A 19,895-nucleotide genomic window follows, 5' to 3' on the forward strand; every position below is an offset into this window, starting at 1 on the left:
AATGACCCTGTGGACATGCTGCAGTCTGTAGGGTTGCAAGGAGTTGCGCACAACTTGGCAACTGAACAACCAACAGGTTTGTGGATGGCTGGGACCCCTTCTTGGGTGGTGTTGCCAGGCTCTGCACCAGGGAGACGAGGTTCAGAGGGGACAGTGTTATCTACCAAGTAGAAATGTCTAGTCGGCAGATAGACAAGGAGTTTGAAGTTCTAGAAAGTCTGCACTGTAGACAGAACTTTGGAAGTTCTCATTACATAAAGACGGCCCTGAGCCTGGATGAGTCCCTGGGCAGCTGGAGAGGGAGCCTTGGCCCAGGCACCGAGCCCTGGGGCCCTGGGACACTCTGGATGTGGCAGAGCAGAGGGGGAGCTGGCTGCAGAGTCAGGAAAGTTGGGAGGGACACCCCTCCACCACCCAGAACACACATGTGAGGGCCCACCATCCCCTCCAGGTGTCAGGGAGGAGGGGGTGATGGGCTCTGTCGGAGCTTTGGTGATAAGATCACACAGGATGAGAAACCTGGGGCGAAGGCAAAGGCAAAAACCTGATCGGGATGGCATTAAGGGGTGGAAGCAACCCGTCTCCGCAAAGAGGAATAAAGAAAAGGAGCTCCATCCTGAAAAATGAGGGAAATTCTGACACCTGCAACAAGATGGATGAACCTCTGAGACATGACACGTGGCAGAAAGCAGCCAGAAGACACATCCTGTGTGACTTGACTTCTCTGAGGAGTGCAATTCCAAGAAAGTGGGGGGGAGGGGGGAAGTTAGTGTTCAATGGGGACAGTGTCCGTTTGGAATAAGGGAACAGTTCAGGAGATGCGCAATGGGGATGGCTGCACACGACGGAAGTGCACTTACTGCCATTCAACTGCCATCCTGAAAATGATTCCGGGGGAAGTCTGAGATTACACACGCTTTGGCACGAGGTTTCAGAGGTGTGGCGGGGAAGAAGTAGACCAAGGAAACCCATTCAGGATCCATCCAGAATAACAGGAGGGAGGATGGGGTCAGACACAGACATACAGGTGGCCAGGGCCAGTCCGCTTATCAGCTGAGGCGGGCCTTCCTGGGGTGGGCGTCAAGGTAGGGCACCGGCTGCCTGCTCTGAATGCCAGCCTGAGCAGAAGGGATGGGGTGGCCCTTCAGAGAAAACGGACAACTGGTTCCTCTTCAGTCCCTCACAGGCCATTCCCCGTTTAGCCAGGCAGCGACCCCTTAGTGAGGGGAGGGCCTGAGCTCTTAACTGGACAGCCAGGGGTGGGCTCTGGCTTGTGCCAGTCACAAGCAAACATTCCGGTGGTCACCAAGGAGAACCTGGACAGGGTGCAGGTCACCGGAGCCTGGGGAGGAATATCAGCTGAGTAGGCCCCACCCCAAGTCAACCTGGGCCTCTGGAGCCTCAGCTGGCAGAGATGCCTCCCTGGCGAGATGGTGGCCCAGCCGCTGCAGTGCCAACGCCTGGCCTGCCAACCCAACCCTTGTCCCACCCTTCTCTGAAAGGCTCCTCATCCTACAAGCTTCTGCTCTCGCCACACCTACAACCCCAAGAAGCCTGTGCGCTGGCAGCTCAGCACCACCAGTGTGGCTTTCCCAAGAAGGCCCTCGCACCCTCCAACTCAACAGTCCCTACCGCCCCAGACCCTCGCCACTCCCCACCCTGCATGTGCTCAGTTGTGTCTGCCTCCCACCAGGCTCCTCTGTCTAGGGGAGTTCCCAGGCCAGAATACTGGAGTGGGTTGCCGTTTCCTCCTCCAGGGGGTCTTCTGACCCTGAGTCACACCAGCTCCTTCACATCTCCATTCTTCTAGCTGTAGCCGTGCCTTGGCTCACATCCTTGTCACCTCTTGCCAAATGGCCTCCAGGCCACCTGCCACCAGGCCACCAAAGAGTCAGAAAACATCAACAGTGCAGTAAGGGGCACTTGACAGAGGTCATGCTGCTTGGCTGGGTCCTGTTAACTAGGGAACCCGTCCCTGCAGCAGACAGAGAACATGCGGACCAGCAGTGGGAGAGAGAGGTCAGGGTATGGATCAGCCCAGCCCTGTGGTGCCCACGAGGTTACCAGAGGTGCAAGCAAGGCAGGGAAGACTATTGGGTACAGTGGCTTACAGCCCCACTCTGAGCAGAGGCTGCCGGCTGAAAGCAGCCTTCAGAATGGGCTGGAGGGGGCAGTGCCCACAGCTGGCCCTCCAGTCTTAAGTGAGGTGGGCACCATGCTTTCCACTTTTAAGAGTTGGCCATCCCCGTCACTCTCTTCTCCTCCCCAGCTAGCTGCTTCCGCTCCGCCCAGCCCGGGGAAGAGCCTAAGGGCCCATGGTGCGGACTTTGGCCTGCAGGAGTTCAGAGCAAGGCAAGCTCAGGAAGGCCGAGGTAGTCAGGGAACACTTCCTGGAAAAGTGGGACAAGCTCTCAGCCTTGGCATAGCAACCAGAGGGTGTCATCTGCAGCCTCCCTCCGCGGCAGACACCACCTAGAAGGCCACCGGAAACGGGGGTGGCACTCCCCACAAGAACATGGGCAAAGAACACTGCTTAAGGGAGCCACCAGACTGAGCCCGGTGGGAGAAGCTGGTGCTCAAGGCTGGCTGTCTGCACCCGTTTCCAGGGGCCCCCGAATGCCAACAGAAAACACCTCTGACCTGCCCCCAACCCCCCTCACCCAGTCCTCAGAAGCAGGAGAAAAACACTAGAGCCTCCTTGATGGCGGCCACCTGCCAAGCCAGCCCAGGGGGTGTCCAGGCCAGAGCAGGATCATGGGGTGGCGGAGGGGACCCCAGAGCCACCTGGAGGCTCTGCCCACTTCCTCTGTTTGCCCTGGGCCAGGCGTAGGTCACCACCAAGGGCACGTCTTCGCTCTCGCCGGCATTAGTCAGAGGTCATCCTGGAAACCTTCAGGAGGGGGCAGGGCAGGGAGGGACTGGTGGCACTCTGCCATGCTCTATCTGGCCTCAATGTGATGAACAGGACCCAGAGGAGGCGGGCGAGGCTGCCACCCGGAAGCCCAGTGGGTTCCCTGCGTCTCCCGAGCTCCCCTGGGCCCAGGGAGATGACAGGACCAATATGCCCTGCGTGGCCGTCAAGCCGGGCCTGGCCTGGGGTGCCCAAGGCAGGGCATAGACGGGGCAAGTTCGAGCCCGCACCCAGCCTGGGAGGAGGGAGCCTTTGGGAATTAGAACAAAGGCAGGGAAAAGCGTCCTGCAGGCCTCTGGGGCCAAGCCTGGGGCCGGAGTCTCTGTCCGAGCTGCCTGCTTGGACAGTGTCTCAGCTGGTCCAGGCGGGGGGATCACAAGGGGGCCTCAGTCACACGCACGCAGCACAGACATAACACAACAGACTTTATTGCCCCCCAAGAAGCTATCCTTCCTGCTCTGCCTGCCTTGCGGCAGGACCGAAGGAGGGGGGCCTTAGGAGCCCAGAATATCAGCACGCAACATCGAGGGGCTTAGCCCAGTGAGAAGCAAGCCCCGCTGCAGCCTGGCTCATTCTGGGGGGGGGGGGACCCGGGTCCCCTAAGGAATGCAGGCAGCGCGTGGAACAGCAAGCAGCATGAGGAAACAGAAGCGCAAAGGAGAGAGTGGCGGTACCGAGCGAGGCTGGGCCCTGCAGCGGCAGCCGGCCGCAGGCGGCCGGGGAGCGTCACTCCTCCTTCTTGTCCGAGGGGCCATCTACTGCAGCCTGCAGAGGGGACAGAAGATTGCAAAGCGGTGGGGGGGGAAGGCCAGGGTGCACCCCTCCCCTTTGCCTTCCAGTGCCCTCAGCCCCAAAGACCTGGCTGGGCACCCCTTTCGCCACACGCCAGGCAGCCGACAAGCCTGGGAAGCCCCCCCTGAGCAGCCCTGTCTCCCGGGCCTCACCTGCACCCCCCCTCATCCTCACGGTGGCCTCCACATTTCCAAGTCCCTCCCGCGTCCTGCCTTCAAGCCTGCCCTCGACTTCAGCTCTTGGTCCTCCTTTGGGGGCTGGGCACAGCCTTTCCACCCTCTGTGGCACCCCAACTTGGGCCCCCAAGCACTCAGTCAAGCTGTCAGAGTTCAGGGATATTTCCGTAGCCCTCATGCCGAGTTTCCGGTCTCCCAGAGCATGTGGAAACAGGGCAAGTGACTAGGACCTGTGATGCTCCCTGCTCTCTGCCCCAGCGCAGGGAAGGCCTGGGGCAGGGAGGGGAGTTTCCCATGAATCTCTCTGGTACTTGCTGGGGCCCTTCAGTGAACCTGAACAGGAGTCAGGGGGGCTCAAAACTGTGCACCAGGGGTACACGGCAGGAAAGGCACTCTTCTCAAGGGCACTGATGCTGGGCACGAGGCTGGGAAGGCCCACAGTGCAAAGGGCTGGCCTGGAGACCAAGGCCACCTTGCTAAGTGACAGCCATCTACCAGGCCACAGCCCTCCTACCCAAGGAGGGGTTCCGGCTTTTGGGGCCCAGACTGGCACTGGCTGGAGCAGCACTAGAGAAAATCAGGGGAACTGGGAGAGACTGCAGCCAGCTTGCTGCCAAGGCCTCGCCAAGCGGACAGAGATCGGCCTGGAGGCTGAGGGGCTGACCTGCAGCTTCGTGTGCTCCTCCAACAGGCGGTCGTACTCCTTGGTGAGGCCCTTAGACTGCTTCCGCATGGCCAGAGCTTCATTTTCCGCCTTCTCCAGCTCTGGGGGGAGCACAAATGGCGAAGGAAGGAAAATGAAAAGATGAGGTTGAGGGAGAAAAGTGCCGTTTACTGGAGACAGCAGATGTGGCTGCCCCAGGTCCGTCCCCAGTGAGAGTGTCTGGGAGACCCCTCCTCTCAAGAAGACTCCTCCACCAGGTGCTGTGGAAGCATCCAGAAGGCGAGTCTCCAGAAGTGGGAGAGGCCTGGCCAACAAACCCGGAGCAACAGGAAGACATTAGGGCTCCCTCCCCCCAAACCCTGTCATGGAGATACCCTGTGTGGCTCTCAGCAGGAGTGACTTCACGGGGCCTGGGGGCCTGGGAGAAACATTCTGAAAAGGTTCGGGGCAAGAGCAGCAGGACCCCAGCCTTGAAGCTGGGAACAAGAGACATGTCAAGAGAGGGCTTTACGAAGAAAGCAGATGGGAGCATCTCTAGCAGCTCTGGTTTAGCCTGCCTTCCCCACCCACCAGGCCCCTGCTGACAAGACACAGAGTGCCATTCCCCATGCCTGGCACTGGCTGAGATGCTCTGGAGGTAGCCCCTGCATCTCTGGGGTGCCTGGGCCCTCCTTGCTGGGACTCTACACAGACTGCTAAACCACGAAGCCCCGATGGCTGAGGCCAACCCCAGCTGGGTTTCGGCTGGGCGAGCTGGGAGCCACTGTTTACTTTTGCCCAGCTCTTCAGCCTGCGTGCGAGTTTGGTATGAATCCTTTGGCACAGAAGGTGCGGCAGCCACCCGCGGAGGCTCCAGAGTTCTGGGGGCCACGGGCGACCTGAGGGTAGCACTCACTTTGCTTGTTGACAGCCAGCTCGTCCTTCAGCCTCTTGAGATCAGCCTTCAGGCTCCTGTTCTCTTCCTGCACCTTCACTTCGCTGTCCCTGCCACCCAACTTGGTGACACTGCCAGCTTCCTAGGAAGAGCGCCAAGGATCCAGGTCACTCAGGTGGAGGAGGGGACGGGGGAGGGAGGGAGAGGAGGCCTGGTCCGTCCTCGCCACTGAGCTGGGATTCCTCAAGCTGCCCTGGGCACTTGCCCCTTCGGAAATGTCAGCACAGAATCAGGCCACTGTGTGTTCCCAGCCACCTGCTACAGCTCACAGGCCACATGCCCTGCCTGCCCTGGCTCCGTTCTCAGCAGCTCCTCCGAGTTTACCCCCAGGCTAGCCAACAACTCAACTTGCTGTCATTTGGGGACTGTGGCCAGTCACCCCCAACTGACCCAGGCCCTCCCATTTCCCTCTCCCCAAGCGCCACCCTTCACTCTAGCCAAGCCCCCACACAGCGCTGCTGTGCCAACTGTCTTCTGCCTCTGAATCCAGCTCCGTCCATCTCCTCCTCCCCAGCTTGGCTCACACCTCACCTCCTCAGACAAGCCTTTGAGGATTGCCCCACCTCATCCCCAGCTGATAGCCATCCTCAGGAAGACCAGGGCGGTGGGGGGGGGGGCGTCTTGTCTTGGGTGTTTCTGTGCTAACTTGCCCCATGCTCGCAGCCCAGGGCTCGGCTCCTTAGGGAGTAGGTTTTATCAGGGAAGAGTCTGACCTGGCTATAGCAGAGGGAGGCAAACAGAATAGCCGGGGTGCCCCCTTGCCCACCATGACCCCCAGACCCCTCCCACACACCCGCCCTCCACAGCGAAAAATGTCCATTCGTCCGTCTGCCTGACTGCTTCACTTTTCGGACAACAGCAGCGTCACATATTTCCGAGGCCCACGAAGAATGTCTCGTGGTGAGGGGAAGGAAGGGGGTCAGGTGGACCCAACTCACCTTCTTGAGCAGGTCGTTCTCCTCCATGTACTTCTTGGCTGCATCACTGGCGCTCTCTGCCTGCTTTTTAAAGGCTTCGTTGGAGGCCAACAGCGTGGCCTGCTGGGAGATGAGAGTCACCAGGCGTCTAAGCAGACTATAATTGTTGATAAAACGAAGGGAGAGAAAAAAATGGCTTGCATGAACTTCTTTGGGTTGCGCCCACCCTCTACCTGCCTCCAACCGAGACCTGTCCTTCTGGATCGCCAGCCTGGAGAAGAGCAACGTAGAGCCAACATGAGGGCAAAGATGGAGATGGAGCTGGGAGCTGTCCTCCGCCACCATGATTGCTAATGCCCCCAAAAGGCTGCTTGCAGCCCTGAGGCTCTCTTCCAGCCTCGAAGGCACAGGCAGCAGGGGCCTGACAGGACAAGGGGGACCGGGTTTACGTCCAGCCTGGAGGCCCAGAACCCGGCACTGCAGGGCGGAGCCCAGACATGCCAAAGCAGCCCCAATGCCCCTTTCCTTGCTGCAAGGCTGCACTTGCCCTGATCACCCGGAGCAGCCCGTGCTGGGGGCACTTCGAACGGGCCAGCTGAATCGTGCAGGCCACCTGGGGAGGCAGACACTACCACTGCCCCCATTTTACAGAGGGAAACAGAGACTCAGGCTGCTGAAGCCATCGCTTACAAGCCAGAAACCAATGTGGCTGGAATGTGCACTCCTGCCCGTTCTGACCCCAAGGCCCGAGCTGGCAACCACGCCATGTTCTCAGTTTCCAGGGAACCACACCCGAGGGCGATTGCAAGATGGAGACACCTCTCCTCAGGCCCTTCCCATAGGCAGTCCACAGGCGGCTGCCAGAGCACATGTGTTAGACAGGATCACCACCCTTAGGTTTCCCAGGGTGAGGGGGACAGAGGATAAGGGATCAGGGCCCAGGTACACATCTCAGGTCCAGACCAGCCACGCTGCTGCCAGCCAGAAGGATCTCTATTCGTCTCCAAGGCCAACTGTTCAATATCATGGTAATCCAAGTCAATGCCCCAACCCAAAATGCTGAAGAAGCTAAAGTTGAATGGTTCTATGAAGACCTTTTAGAACTAACATCCAAAAAAGATGTACTTTTCATTATAGAGGACTGGAATGCCAAAGTAGGAAGTCAAGAAACACCTGGAAGAACAGGCAAGTTTGGCCTTGGAGTACAGAATATAGCAGGGCAAAGGCTAGGATGGACCTGCCCAGTCACTGCCCAGAGGAGGGTGCAGGACAGCCAGGGCCCCAGGGGCAAGGGGAGGACTCAGCAAGGGTATTTCCCCAACGATGTGCTCACTCTTAGGAGACAAAGCAACCGAGGCTGCCTGCTCTGAGGCATCATCTCCGGCCTCTTCAGGGCTCTTGTGGACACCCGCTACTCACACCGGCTGAGAGGAGCAGGGAGAGACGGGAGGGCCGAGACGCCCAGCTCGTCCTGGCCGAGCCCCTGCCAGGGATGAGCCCGAGGCGAAGCGACTCATGGGGGCTGTGAGGGACCCATCACGCTTCCTGGTTCAGAGAGCGGCTCCAGGGGCCCCTGTCAGGACGGGGAGAGCCAGGCGACTGATTCCTGGCAGGAAGGGAGAGTTTCCAGTGACATGTGCTCTCTAAAATTAGCGAGCGGGACCTCGTGGCCTGGGGCTCAGGTTTCCCTGTCTCAGCCCTGACTGCCCACCAGCCTGCCCCCCACCAGGCTGGAACCCTGGAAATGCAGGGACCTCTCGAGCGCCCCGGGAGCCAGAGAGAGAGAAGCAATGTGCCTGAGGCACACAGGCAGAGTGGCGGTCCCCGGAGGAGCCCTGCAGGAAAGGCAAGTCTCACTCAACCCCGAGCCCACAGGCAGCCCCCAGACGATCCTGGTGGGGTGGAGCCAGCTGCTCCTCCCAGCTGGAGACTGGGTTGGGGGGGAGGGCACGTGTGCCACCTGGCAGACCCAGCTGGCAATGACAGGGCGGGCCAACCCAAAGTGACACTCCCTGTTTGCCGGCCCCCACAGGCCGACTGCGGCAGGGCTGTGAGTGACTACAGCGGCCGAGCCAGGAAGGCCGGGCCCAGCTCTGCTCGGGGCCCTCCGGGCCCAGCCCCACTTACGGAGAACCAGGGTGAGCAGCAAGAGCAAACACGTGGTACCGAGCCCCAGAACTGCCCACCGTGAGGGCCTCCCCGATTCAGGTCAGGAGCCTCCAGGATCAGGGCCCTGCCCCCGCCACATGTCTTTCATACCAACCGTCTTCATCCTTGTCCTCTCCTTTCTTGTTAGACCTGTTCCTCCAACCCAGCCCCTGGCAATTCCGGGTAATTCCCTCCGCCAGGAGCCTCATCCCTCCAGGCTCTCCTGCCCAGCAGCCCAAGGCCCTCACGGATCCCCTGGCCCCTCCACGCCCCAACCTACACTGACCTGAGCCTTGCCCTGACCACGCCACCAGCAGTAACCGCTGCATCCCAGGAGCAGCCTGTCTGTAGCGTTTGGGGCGGCTGACAGGTCATCCCCTTGCAATTCTTCCCTGCCCTTCCCTCCAACACCCCCAAATGCCTGCCTTCAGGATCCTGGCCAGATCTTGACATCCGGCAGCCTACCCTCTGGTGGCTCCTGTGTCCCCCCAAGGCATGGCCGACTCAGCCCATCCAAGACAAGCCAACCAGCCCTGCAGTAGATGGCATCGCTGATCTACCTGAGCTCTCGGACTTGCATGTCACCCGGAGCCCCAGTCCTCCTGAGGCCTCATTGCTTCTCTCCTGGGTGACTGTAACAGCTCCTAACTGGCCTCCTCCCTACCCTTGATCATACAGTTTTGCAAACCACAACCCGAAGGAAAGCCAGTGACCCTTCTCCAAGACAGTCTGACCATGTCACCCCTCTGCTGCGATCCCTGATGCCCGCCTACTGCCTCTGGCTGGCACACAGCCGTCGGTGAGCTGGCTCTTATCCCCTCCCCACCTGCATGGCCCTCTGCTCCAGTAACACCGAACTGCTGGCTGTGCGTGAGCACACCAGTCCTCGCTTGCCTCATCTCCATGCCGCTGCATGTCAGCCCTCGCCAGTCCCCCTCCTGGTGGAGCGCGCTCACTGATGACTCAAGAGCCAGCCTGCTCTCCCCTCAAAGCCTCTCCTGAATGCCCAGGGTCCCCTCCGCCCATTGCACAGTCCCTGCTCTTCCTGATCATCTCCCCACATCACCGTGTCACTTGCTCCTCACCTGGCTGCCCAGCTACAGATGCCTTCAGGCCCGGGACAGCACCCTCAATCTCCCGACCCTCTTGTCCCAGGTCCACTGGGAAGGGGCCCAGCAGATGACGTCTCCCGCCCCCCGCAGCGGTGAGATCACACCTCTGGCCAGGACAGAACGTGGGTCTAGGGCCCTGGCTCTCCCCAGACTCAGCCTTTCCTCAGCCCGGCCGCAGCGAGGGGGACACAGGCTGACACGGGCAGGGCTTGCCCGTCAGTTGAACCATAGGGTGACAGCAAACGGCAACAGCAGGTGCCATGTCAGACCTGTGGTGATAAGCCAGCTAGGCTTGTGACTGCCATGGTAGCTGAGAAGGCACTTGGGAAAACATTCATCATCAAAGCTGGGGGCAGAGCCCAGTGCCCCGGCCCAAGTTCAAAGGGTGCCCCTGCCAGTTACCCGGAAAAACCAAGAGCGGCACTCCCTAGCATGGCCACCCATGCCTACCCAGGAGTCGGCATTCTAGAACTTCTTACTGCCCCTGACACATTAGGCCCCATGCTCCTGGGCCTGCCCTTCATTTACCCAAGATCCAGCTCCAAAGCTCCTGGAACCCTCCGCTCCCTCTCAGGCACATCAGTGCACCCTTTTTCTGTCTGTCTCCTGAATGCTCTGCGTCTCCCCTGGGACCCAGACCCAGGACAGAGCAGGGCACACGGTGGGAGGTGCTCCACTTCAGAATCTCCAAGTCTCAACAGCGCAGAGATGGCAGTCAGCCTAGAGAGAAGGCTGGCGGCCTGCTCTCCCCATGCCTGCTGGCCCCGCTCCATCACGCTCAGCTCGACCGCCCAAGTCCTGTTCTGCAGGTACCTATTCTTAGCCATTTCTGGACAACAGGTGAGAAGCCACCGCCAAAGGGATTTCCCAGAGGCACAGGGCTGGCAGAGGGGCCCAGGGTCTGGGTTATAAACACATTCAGTAACAGAGGGAGACGTCAGGGCCCAAACCATAAGAGAATCCAAAAGTGGCCTTGGCGGACAAATGTCACCCCCAGAGACCTAGTAAGATGTTTCTGGACACTGAGGAGGGCTTTCCTGCTTTTCTAAAAGGTTGAGTAAACAAGAGTCGGCAGTAGAGAGAGAGCCAAGCATATCAAGCAGCAGGGACATGCTTCACAGGTGCTCTCCACCAATCCTGTCTGCCTCCTCTGGGTGAACTGGAGGGGAGGGCTGGCTTCATAGGAATTGAGAAGAGAGCAAGAAGGAGTGTCTTCGCACATCCCAAATGGAATATTCTAGGCCTGTGGCCACCCCGCTCCACCCTGGCTGTTGCCAATCCTGCCATGAGCATTTACCAGGTCACTCGGCCCTCAGGACACGACAGGACAAGACAAATGGGCAGGCACCTTCCCTTACCCTGTTGCACCGCGCGAGCAGGAAGCTGGGGTCACAGCGCCACCTGTTGACATTCCAAGCTGACTACAACCCTGTCCCAGGTGGTGCCCTGGGCCGCAGGTGGACGCCAAGGCAACACAGAGGCTGCGGTGCAGATGCGTGGGGAGGTGGCCACCCTGGTGAGGAGCCGAAAGCCAGGTGCCGCCCCAGCAAAAGCTTGAGGCCAAGGACACAGGCAAAGTCTAATAGTAGGGCTGAAGTGGCCCCAGGGAACTCTCACCCTAATGAGTCTGGAGTCACAGAAATAAGGAGGCGGCAGAAGGGGAAGGAGAGCTGACTCAGAAACTGTCCAGGGAAAAATTTTCTGAGGGCTGCCCCCATCCATCCATCTCAGGAGTACATTTCAGCCCTCAGAGGTCCTCTTCACCCTTGAAGTCAGAAGAAACAGGAGGGGGTCGGGGAAAGGCCAAGGCCCTGCAGCAACTCAAGCTTAAGCCCTGATGTCTACCCTGGGGACAGCAAGGCCAGATACAGAGCGCAGGGGCGGCAGGCCCTCTGGAGCTGAAGAGAAGCCGTGAACAGGAGCGAGCTTGTCACGTTGCCTTCTTGAAATCAGGGACAGAGAGCAACCAAAAGAGGCCACACACCCCAGGCAGATGCTCCAGTGCTGAAATGCACTGGGGGCACTCTGGCTACTTGGACAGAGTGGGAGGTGAGTGGGTAACAGGTAGGGAGGCCAGAGCTCCCCAGGCAGCAGGAGGAAATAAACTGCAGGGTTTTTTGCCTTCTCTACATACATAAAATTCAGATGGGTGTATCTCTCCTTTTCTCCTTTGCCTTTCCCTTCTCTTCTTTTCACAGCTATTTATAACGCCTCCTCAGACAGCCATTTTGCCTTTTTGCATTTCTTTTTCTTGGGGATGGTCTTGATCACTGCCTCCTGTACAATGTCACAAACCTCTGTCCATAGTTCTTCTGGCACTCTGTCTATCAGATCTAATCCCTTGAATCTATTTGTCATTTCCACTGTATAAACCTAAGAGATTTGATTTAGGTCATACCTGAATAGCCTAGTGGCTTTCCCTACTTTCTTCAATTTCAGTCTGAATTTGGCAATAAGGAGTTCATGATCTGAGCCACAATCAGCTTCCGGTCTTGTTTTTACTGACTGTATAGAGCTTCTCCATCTTCGGCTGCCAAAAATATAATCAATCTGATTTCGGTATTGACCATCTGGTGATGTCCCTGTGTAGAGTCTTCTCTTGTGTTGTTGGAAGAGGGTTTTTGCTATGACCAGTGCATTCTCTTGGTAAAACTCTGTTAGCCTTTGCCCTGCTTCATTCTGTACCCCAAGGCCAAACTTGCCTGTTACTCCAGGTATCTCCTTAATTCCTACTTTTGCATTCCAGTCCCCTACAATGAAAGGACATCTTTTTGTGTGTGTTAGTTCTAAAAGGTCTTGTAGGTCTTCACAGAACCATTCAACTTCAGCTTCTTCAGCGTTACTGGTCAGGGCATAGACTTGGATTACCGTGATAGTGAATGGTTTGCCTTGGAAACGAACAGAGATCATTCTGTCATTTTTGAGATCGCATCCAAGTACTGCATTTTGGACTCTTGCTGACTATGATGGCTACTCCATTTCTTCTAAGGGATTCTTGCCCACATTAATAGATATAATGGTCATCTGAGTTAAATTCACCCATTCCAGTCCACTGATTGCTAAAATGTTGACATTCACTCTTGCCATTTCCTGTTTGACCACTTCCAATTTGCCTTGATTCATGCACCTAACATTCCAGGTTCCTATGCAATATTGCTCTTTACAGCATTGGACCTTGCTTCTATCACCAGTCACATCCACAGCTGGGTATTGTTTTTGCTTTGGCTCCATCCCTTCATTCTATCTGGAGTTATTTCTCCATTATCTCCAGTAGCATATTGGGCACCTACCGACCTGGGGAGTTCATCTTTCAGTGTCCATTCTTTTTTCCTTTTCATGCTGTTCATGGGGTTCTCAAGGCAAGAATACTGAAGTGGTTTGCCATTTCCTTCTCCAGTGGACCATGTTTTGTCAGAACTCTCCACCACAACCTTCCAAATAGCTGAGAAAAGAAGAAAAGCTAAAGGCAAAGGAAAAAAGGAGATACCCATCTGAATGCAGGGTTGCAAAGAATAGCAAGGAGAAATAAGAAAGCCTTCGTCAGTGATCAATGCAAAGAAAGACAGGAAAACAGTAGAATGGGAAAGACTACCAATCTTTTCAAGAAAATTAGATACACCAAGGGAACATTTCATGCACAGATGAGCACCATAAAGGACAGAAACTGTGTGAACCTAACAGAAGCAGAAGATATTAAGAAAAGGTGGCAAGAATACACAGAAGAACTATACAAAAAAGATCTTAATGACCTAGAAAACCATAATGGTGTGATCACTCACCTAAAACCAGACATCTTAGAGTGTGAAGTCAAGTGGGCCTTAGGAAGCATCACTACGAATACAGCTAGTGGAGGTGATAGAATTCCAGCTAAGCTATTTCAAGTCCTAAAAGATGACGCTGCTAAAGTGCTGCACTCAATATGCCAGCCAATTTGGAAAACTCAGCAGTGGCCACAGGACTGGAAAAGATCAGTTTTCATTCCAATCCCAAGGAAAGGCAATGTCAAAGAATGTTCAAACTACCACACAACTGCTCATCTTACACGTTAGCAAAGTAATGCTCAAAATTCTCCAAGTGAGGCTTCAACAGTACATGAACCGAAAACTTCCAGATGTTCAAGCTAGATTTAGAAAAGGCAGAGGAACCAGAGATCGAATTGCCAACATCTGCTGGATCATCAAAAAAGCAAGAGAGTTCCAGAAAAACATCTACTTCTGCTTTACTAACGCCAAAGCCTTTGACTGTGTGGATCACAACAAACTGTGGAAAATTCTTCAAGAGATGGGAATTCCAGACCACCTAACCTGACTCCTGAGAAATCTGTATGCAGGTCAAGAAGCAATAGTTAGAACCCTACATGGAACTCAGCTATCAGGGAATCCACCTGCCATGCAGGAGACCCCGGTTGCAGGGAGGTTCTTTACCAATTGAGCTATCAGGGAATCCACCTGCAATGCAGAAGACCCCAGTTCGATTCTGGGGTCGGGAAGATCTGCTGGAGAAGGGATAGGCTACCCACTCCATTATTCTTGGGCTTCCCTTGTGGCTCAGCTGGTAAAAAATCCACCTGCAATGCAGGAGACCTGGGCTGGGAAGATCCCCTGGAGAAGGGAAAGGCTACTCACTCCAGTAAGTCCTGGAGAATTCCACGGACTGTATAGTCCATGGGGTCACAAAGAGTCGGACAGGACTGAGTAACTTTCACACACACACAAGTGTTTTTCTTATGGAAATGTTTTTCTTAATGGAACTATGTATTCGCTTTAGAATCTGCCTTTCTTCAAAGTGGTTCAAGATTAACTTTTTTTCTTTTCTCAAACCTTGGGCTGATAATGGTTCAACAAACCAGTGTTCATGTCAATTGTTTTATGGCCGGGGGGAATGAGACACCTCGTACCATCCTATCTCAAACATGCACATACACTGTGGGAAAGGGGACTGGTGAAACCCCTCAGCCTTGAGGTATCTCTCTTATCTGATTAATAAGCTTACTAACAGACATATTCTGTCCCCTTCTGATGTCTATGCCAGAAGCTTTCCCTACCTGTTATACTTTAATAAAACTTCGCTACACAAAATGCTCCAAGTAGTTAAGCCTCGTCTCTGACCCTGGCTCGAACTCCTCTCCTCTGGAGGTCATGGCTCGGCTTGCAGAAGCAACCTTTCAGAGGGAGGGAGCAGTCACCCAAGATGTGCCCCACACAGCCAGTAAGTGTTAGTCACTCAGTCGTGCCCGACTCTTTGCAACCCCATGGACTGCAGCCCACCAGGTTCCTCTGTCCATGAGACTTTCCAGGCAAGGATACTGGAGAGGTCGCCATTTTCTTCTCCAGGGGATCTTCCCAACCCAGGGTTCGAACCCCGGTCTCCTGTACTGCAGGCAGATTCTTTACCGACTGAGCTACAAGGAAAGCCCCACACAGTACTCCAATCCAAAGCAAAGTGTCTCTTGCAAGGCAATGAGCCCAGGAAAGAGGCCTGGCCCAAACAGGGAACAAAGCCAAGGACTAGAGGTGGTATCAGCTACTCGATCCAACGCAGAGGCCACTGGTGGCCTTTCCGTTTTAAATTAATATTTTGGTCCTATCACTTTATGGCAAATAGATGGGCAAACAATGGAAACACTGACAGACTTTATATCCTTGGGCTCCAAAATCACTGCAGATGGAGACTGCAGCCATGAAATTCAAAGACGCTTGGTCCTTGGAAGAAAAACTATGACCAACCTAGACACATGTTAAAAAGCATGCCAACAAAGGTCCATCTAGTCAAAGCTATGGTTTTTCCAGTGGTCATGTATGGACGTGAGAGTTGGACTATAAAGAATGCTGAGCCCTGAAAAACTGATGCTTTTGAACTGCGGTGTTGAAGAAGACTCTTAAGAGTCCCGTGGATAGGAAGGAGATCAAACCAGTCAATCCTAAAAGAAATCAGTCCTGAATATTCATTCACTGGAAGGACTGCTGCTAAAGCTCCAATACTTTGGCCACCTGATGCAAAGAACTGAATCACTGGAAAAGACCCTGATGCTGGGAAAGACTGAAGGCAGGAGAAGGGGGATGACAGAGGATGAAATAGCTGGATGGCATCACCAATTCGATGGACATGAGTTTGAACAAGCTCTGGGATATGGTGATGGACAGGGAAGCCTGGCGTGCTGCAGTCCATGGGGTCGCGAAGAGTCGGATACGACTGAGCGACTGAACTGAAATGATATTAAATGAAAAATCAACTCCTCAGTCACAGCAGCCACACTTGTTCACAGCGAGCATGTTTCCAGCCTGGAGGCAACTGGTCAGATGGCGCTGGGCTGGAGGAGCTCACAGTCCTTCCCATCTACAGACCTGCTCTCCATGCCTCCTGCCCTCTGCCTTCCGAGAAAGGGGCCCTGCTAGAACATCAGGCTTCCTTCCCATGACCTTGGAATCAGGAAAACTGAGCCCCTATTGTTTGGCACCGTGCCCCCAAACTGCTCATTTGCCATTTGCCTTTAGAGTATGAGGAAGAGAATTCTTTGGCCAAAACCAAGTAGCTGAGCAAAAAATCCAATTTTAAAAGAAGCTGATGCTCATTTCAATGCATGTCAGATGGTCTTCCGTGATCTCTTCATAGGCAACTCCCCACACTTTACCGCAGTCCCCACTTTATCAGAGCCCCTGCTGGGCCTAGCACCCACAGGACACCAGCACACTAATGCAGCTGGGCGACTTTGGCTGGAGGAGGAGGGGACTAGAAATCAATGGACTTATCAAAAAGTCTGTTATTCAGTGCTTAGCTCTGAAGCACTATTGTATTTGAAGTCTCAGAAAATGATGGCAGCTGATTGACAGATCAAGAGGAAATCCCTCTACCTGGCCTTCTAAGGTCAGCCCTTCAGTTAAATCACTTTATCTCTGGGATGATCTTGAGCATCAGATTTTAAAAACCCCTCAGTTATTTTATTTAGATGTGGATTACAGCAAGAGTAAAAAAATATACTTTTTTAGGTTTCCCTTGTGGCTCAGCTGGTAAAGAATCCGCCTGCAATGCAGGAGACCTGGGTTTGATCCCTGGGTTGGAAAACTCCCCTGAAGAAAGGAAAGGCTACCCCCTCCAGAATTCTGGCCTGGGTCCCAAAGAGTCAGAAACGACTGCGCGACTTTCACTTTCATGTTCACTTTCAAAAAAGTATAAGCAAAACCTGCAAAGTAATCTGGGAAATGTGACCAATCACCACTAAGTTGGTTACTATGAAGTTACTCTAAGGTTCTCATATGCAAAATACTAGCGTGCTTAAAACTTTTTAACCAAATCCCTCTCTTTTCAAAGTGATAGGCCAAAATCCTATTTTGCCTATAAACATGCTATTTGGGATTGGCTTCAAAATACTCCAGAGGATAACGGGAGTGATCAAACTAGACTGGCCAAGGACACACTCGCTGTTGAAACTGAGTGACACCCGCAGGGGGCTGCTCTTCTCTACTGCCTCCAGTGCTCAGCCAGGCCTGAGAACCCCCAGCAACATCCAACCAGACGCCAGGGCCCTGAGGCTTCCTTGGTGTTTCCCCCCAAACCCCTCCTCGGCCGGCCTCTCCTGGCCTTCCACTCTTCCCCCTGCACTCACTCTCCCCACCCTGTGCCCAGCCTGGAAAGTTAAGACCCTGAGGGCCAGGCCTGGCATTCTCTGTGGCACAGCCCACCACACAAGTGGGGAAAATCCCACAAAACTCTCTCACTACTTGGGGTGATACCAGGAACAGTCACTGTTTATGAAGCAATCCCCATAGACCAGACAGGATGCCAAGAACACAGCCCCGGTCACCTTAATCCTTACACCAAGCCTGTGAAAAGGCATCCTCAGCCATTTAACCAGGGAGGGAAAAGGCTCCAGAGACTGAGTGACTTCCTCGAGGTGACATGGCTCAACAGTAACAGACCCAGGGCCCAAACCCAGCTAATTCCAACACCCACTCTCACTACAGCTGCCTGCCTCTCAGGGCCGTTGTGGGCTATTACATCCCGCTGGGGAAGGGAACTTCGCAAGAAAGCCCAGGCCACCCCATCCGTATTGACTGTGGCGACAGAACCCAGCCCTAAAGGAGTAGGCAGAAAACAAGAGGGAACCGCGGACCAAGTTCAGGTCGTTAGAGATGGAGCAATTTCACACACAGGGCCTGGATGCAACTACTGCTTTGGTCCTGACCATTCACATTTCCTCAAAGGCAAAGAAAACAGAGCTTGACTCTTAGAACCTGCAAACCTCAGCCCAGCAAGAGCTGCCGGGCAGCCACATCCACAACTGCAGAGGGACACCGGCCAGTTGCAGCCCCACTCAGAGCAGGGAAGGAGGCACGAAGGCAACAGATGAGACACAGTGCACAGTGCCCGGGTACATCCTAAATGGTGACCTGCACCGTGCCCTCAGGGACCAAAGACCCACAGCGCGGCGCCAGAACCAGCAGCATCCATGTCCTCAACACGTGTGTCTTCGCACGCACTCCCCCCACCCCAGCGTTCCTGCTCAGTGCTAAGGAGACCTGAAGAGCTGGGCATCCAACCTAGAACAGTCGGCACAGCAGCTCGAGGAGTTCAACCTAGACACGGGCCTGAAGCCGGCCCTGTCTGCCCAGACACTCCCTTCAGGCCCAAAGGGGAAGGCAGCCCTGTGTATGTGCCTGGCCCTTGGCATGGAGCCGGCAAGACTAGAGGGGGTGACCCTAGGTGGCCATGTCCCAGGCCACCAGGGCCTTGGAGGTCAGCACAACACAGGCCTTGGACCACAGGATGAGAAAGGCAGGAAGCACAAACGGGGGTTCTAGGCTGACTGGCAGGCCAGCAGGTGGGGGTCAGGGGGGTCCAGGCTGAGGCCACGGAAATAGGGAAGGGGCCCCACGTGGCTGGTTCATGACAGAGAGACCAAAGCAAAGACTCAGAGGGCTGCAGGAAGGGGTCACATCCCGAAGGTCTCAGGGTCAGGCCTTGATGTCAAAGCCACTCTGAAGGCACTGGAAGCAGGGGCGGTGGGGCGGTTTTATACCATCAGAAAGCTTGCTTGGCTGGACCAGGCAGCGCAGACAGGCTATGAGGGCAACTGTGGGGCAGGAAGCCTACTGAGATGACGCAGCGCTTTCTGGACACCGAGGAAGAGAAGCTCAGGAGGTAAGCTCCCTGGTTTGTGGAGGGGGGACAGAGTTCCCGTTTGGAAGATGAAGAGTTTGGGAGGGCTGCCTGAACTACACTCCTGAGCTGCACACCTAAAAATGGTTTGGAGGGGCAGGTACTTCCCTGGTGGTCCAGTGGTTAAGACTCTGTGCCTTTAGTGCCAAGGGCCCGGGTTCAAGCCCTGGTAGGGGAACTAGGATCCATGCAGCCAGGCCAAAACAGCAACCAACGAATATGAGAAAGCCTGTCTGACAATCTCATATATGACAGAAGAATGAAAAAGTGGTTCAGATAGCCTGCTTGATGCTATATGTACGTTTGACAATTACAAACAAACGAATGAAAAAGATACCACAGGAGCTGGGGAATCACCTGTGATGAGAAAAATGGGCAGAGCTCCCCCAGCCTTCTGTGTGGAGACAGCTGTTCTCGAACTTCGTGGCCCAGCCCACAGCTGGGCTTTCTCAGCAGGAAGCACTGAGACCTGGGAAGGTAGCAAGCTGCCCCACATCAGAGCAACCATGGAGCAGCAGGGGAGAGCTTTGTGAGGAAGGACACACCTGTTTAAGGATGTGATGCTCCCCGACCAGGGATTGAACCCAAGCCCTCGGCAGTCAGAGCACGGATTCTTAACCACTGGACCACCATCAGGGAATTCTCCCCGCTGTGTGCTCTTAACCCCAGACCCAGGAGGAGCCAGTGCCACTCCCAGCCTCTTCTCCTAGCCTTGCTCTCTCCCTCTGTGGTCCCCTCACCACTAACCTGCTATCTCTCTCCCCTAGTCTTGTCTCTCCCTGAATCGGCCTTCATTACCCTTAACCTGGCTTCCAGGGAGTGGTCGCCCAGCCCTCTCACCCATCCGCCATCCTTCGACCCCTCCGTGAAGCCACCCCCCTCCACTGCCCAGCCCCTGCTTCCTCGCACCTTCCAGTGGGCCTCTCGAGCTCCCTTCCCCTACATGCATGTACCAGTCTTCCTCTGGGTTTTGCCACTCTGCGGGCACCCACAGCAGAACCACCACCGCTTCTGCCTCCAAGGCTTGGGGTCCCCACTAGTTCCCCTCCTTTCTCCGGCCAGCACCTCAGAAACCTGGTTCAGGC

General features: G+C 55.3%; 1 protein-coding gene across 2 annotated transcripts in view; it reads right to left on the minus strand.

Moving 5' to 3' along the window:
• Positions 1 to 3,319: 3,319 nt before the first annotated feature.
• The window catches only part of BCAP31 (B cell receptor associated protein 31), a 29,073-nt gene continuing 12,497 nt past the window's right edge, over positions 3,320 to 19,895 (minus strand). For both annotated transcript variants that reach the window (XM_019955812.2, XM_019955813.2), the window contains exons 5-8: positions 6,416 to 6,551; positions 5,439 to 5,559; positions 4,544 to 4,644; positions 3,320 to 3,676 (exon numbers count right to left, since the gene is read on the minus strand). In XM_019955812.2, coding sequence (XP_019811371.2) covers positions 3,638 to 3,676; positions 4,544 to 4,644; positions 5,439 to 5,559; positions 6,416 to 6,551 — 397 coding nt within the window. In that variant the 3' untranslated portion in view covers positions 3,320 to 3,637. The remainder of the gene's footprint in view (positions 3,677 to 4,543; positions 4,645 to 5,438; positions 5,560 to 6,415; positions 6,552 to 19,895) is intronic.

Source organism: Bos indicus, chromosome X (genome assembly GCF_029378745.1).
Source record: "Bos indicus isolate NIAB-ARS_2022 breed Sahiwal x Tharparkar chromosome X, NIAB-ARS_B.indTharparkar_mat_pri_1.0, whole genome shotgun sequence".
NCBI classification, from domain to species: domain Eukaryota; kingdom Metazoa; phylum Chordata; class Mammalia; order Artiodactyla; family Bovidae; genus Bos; species Bos indicus.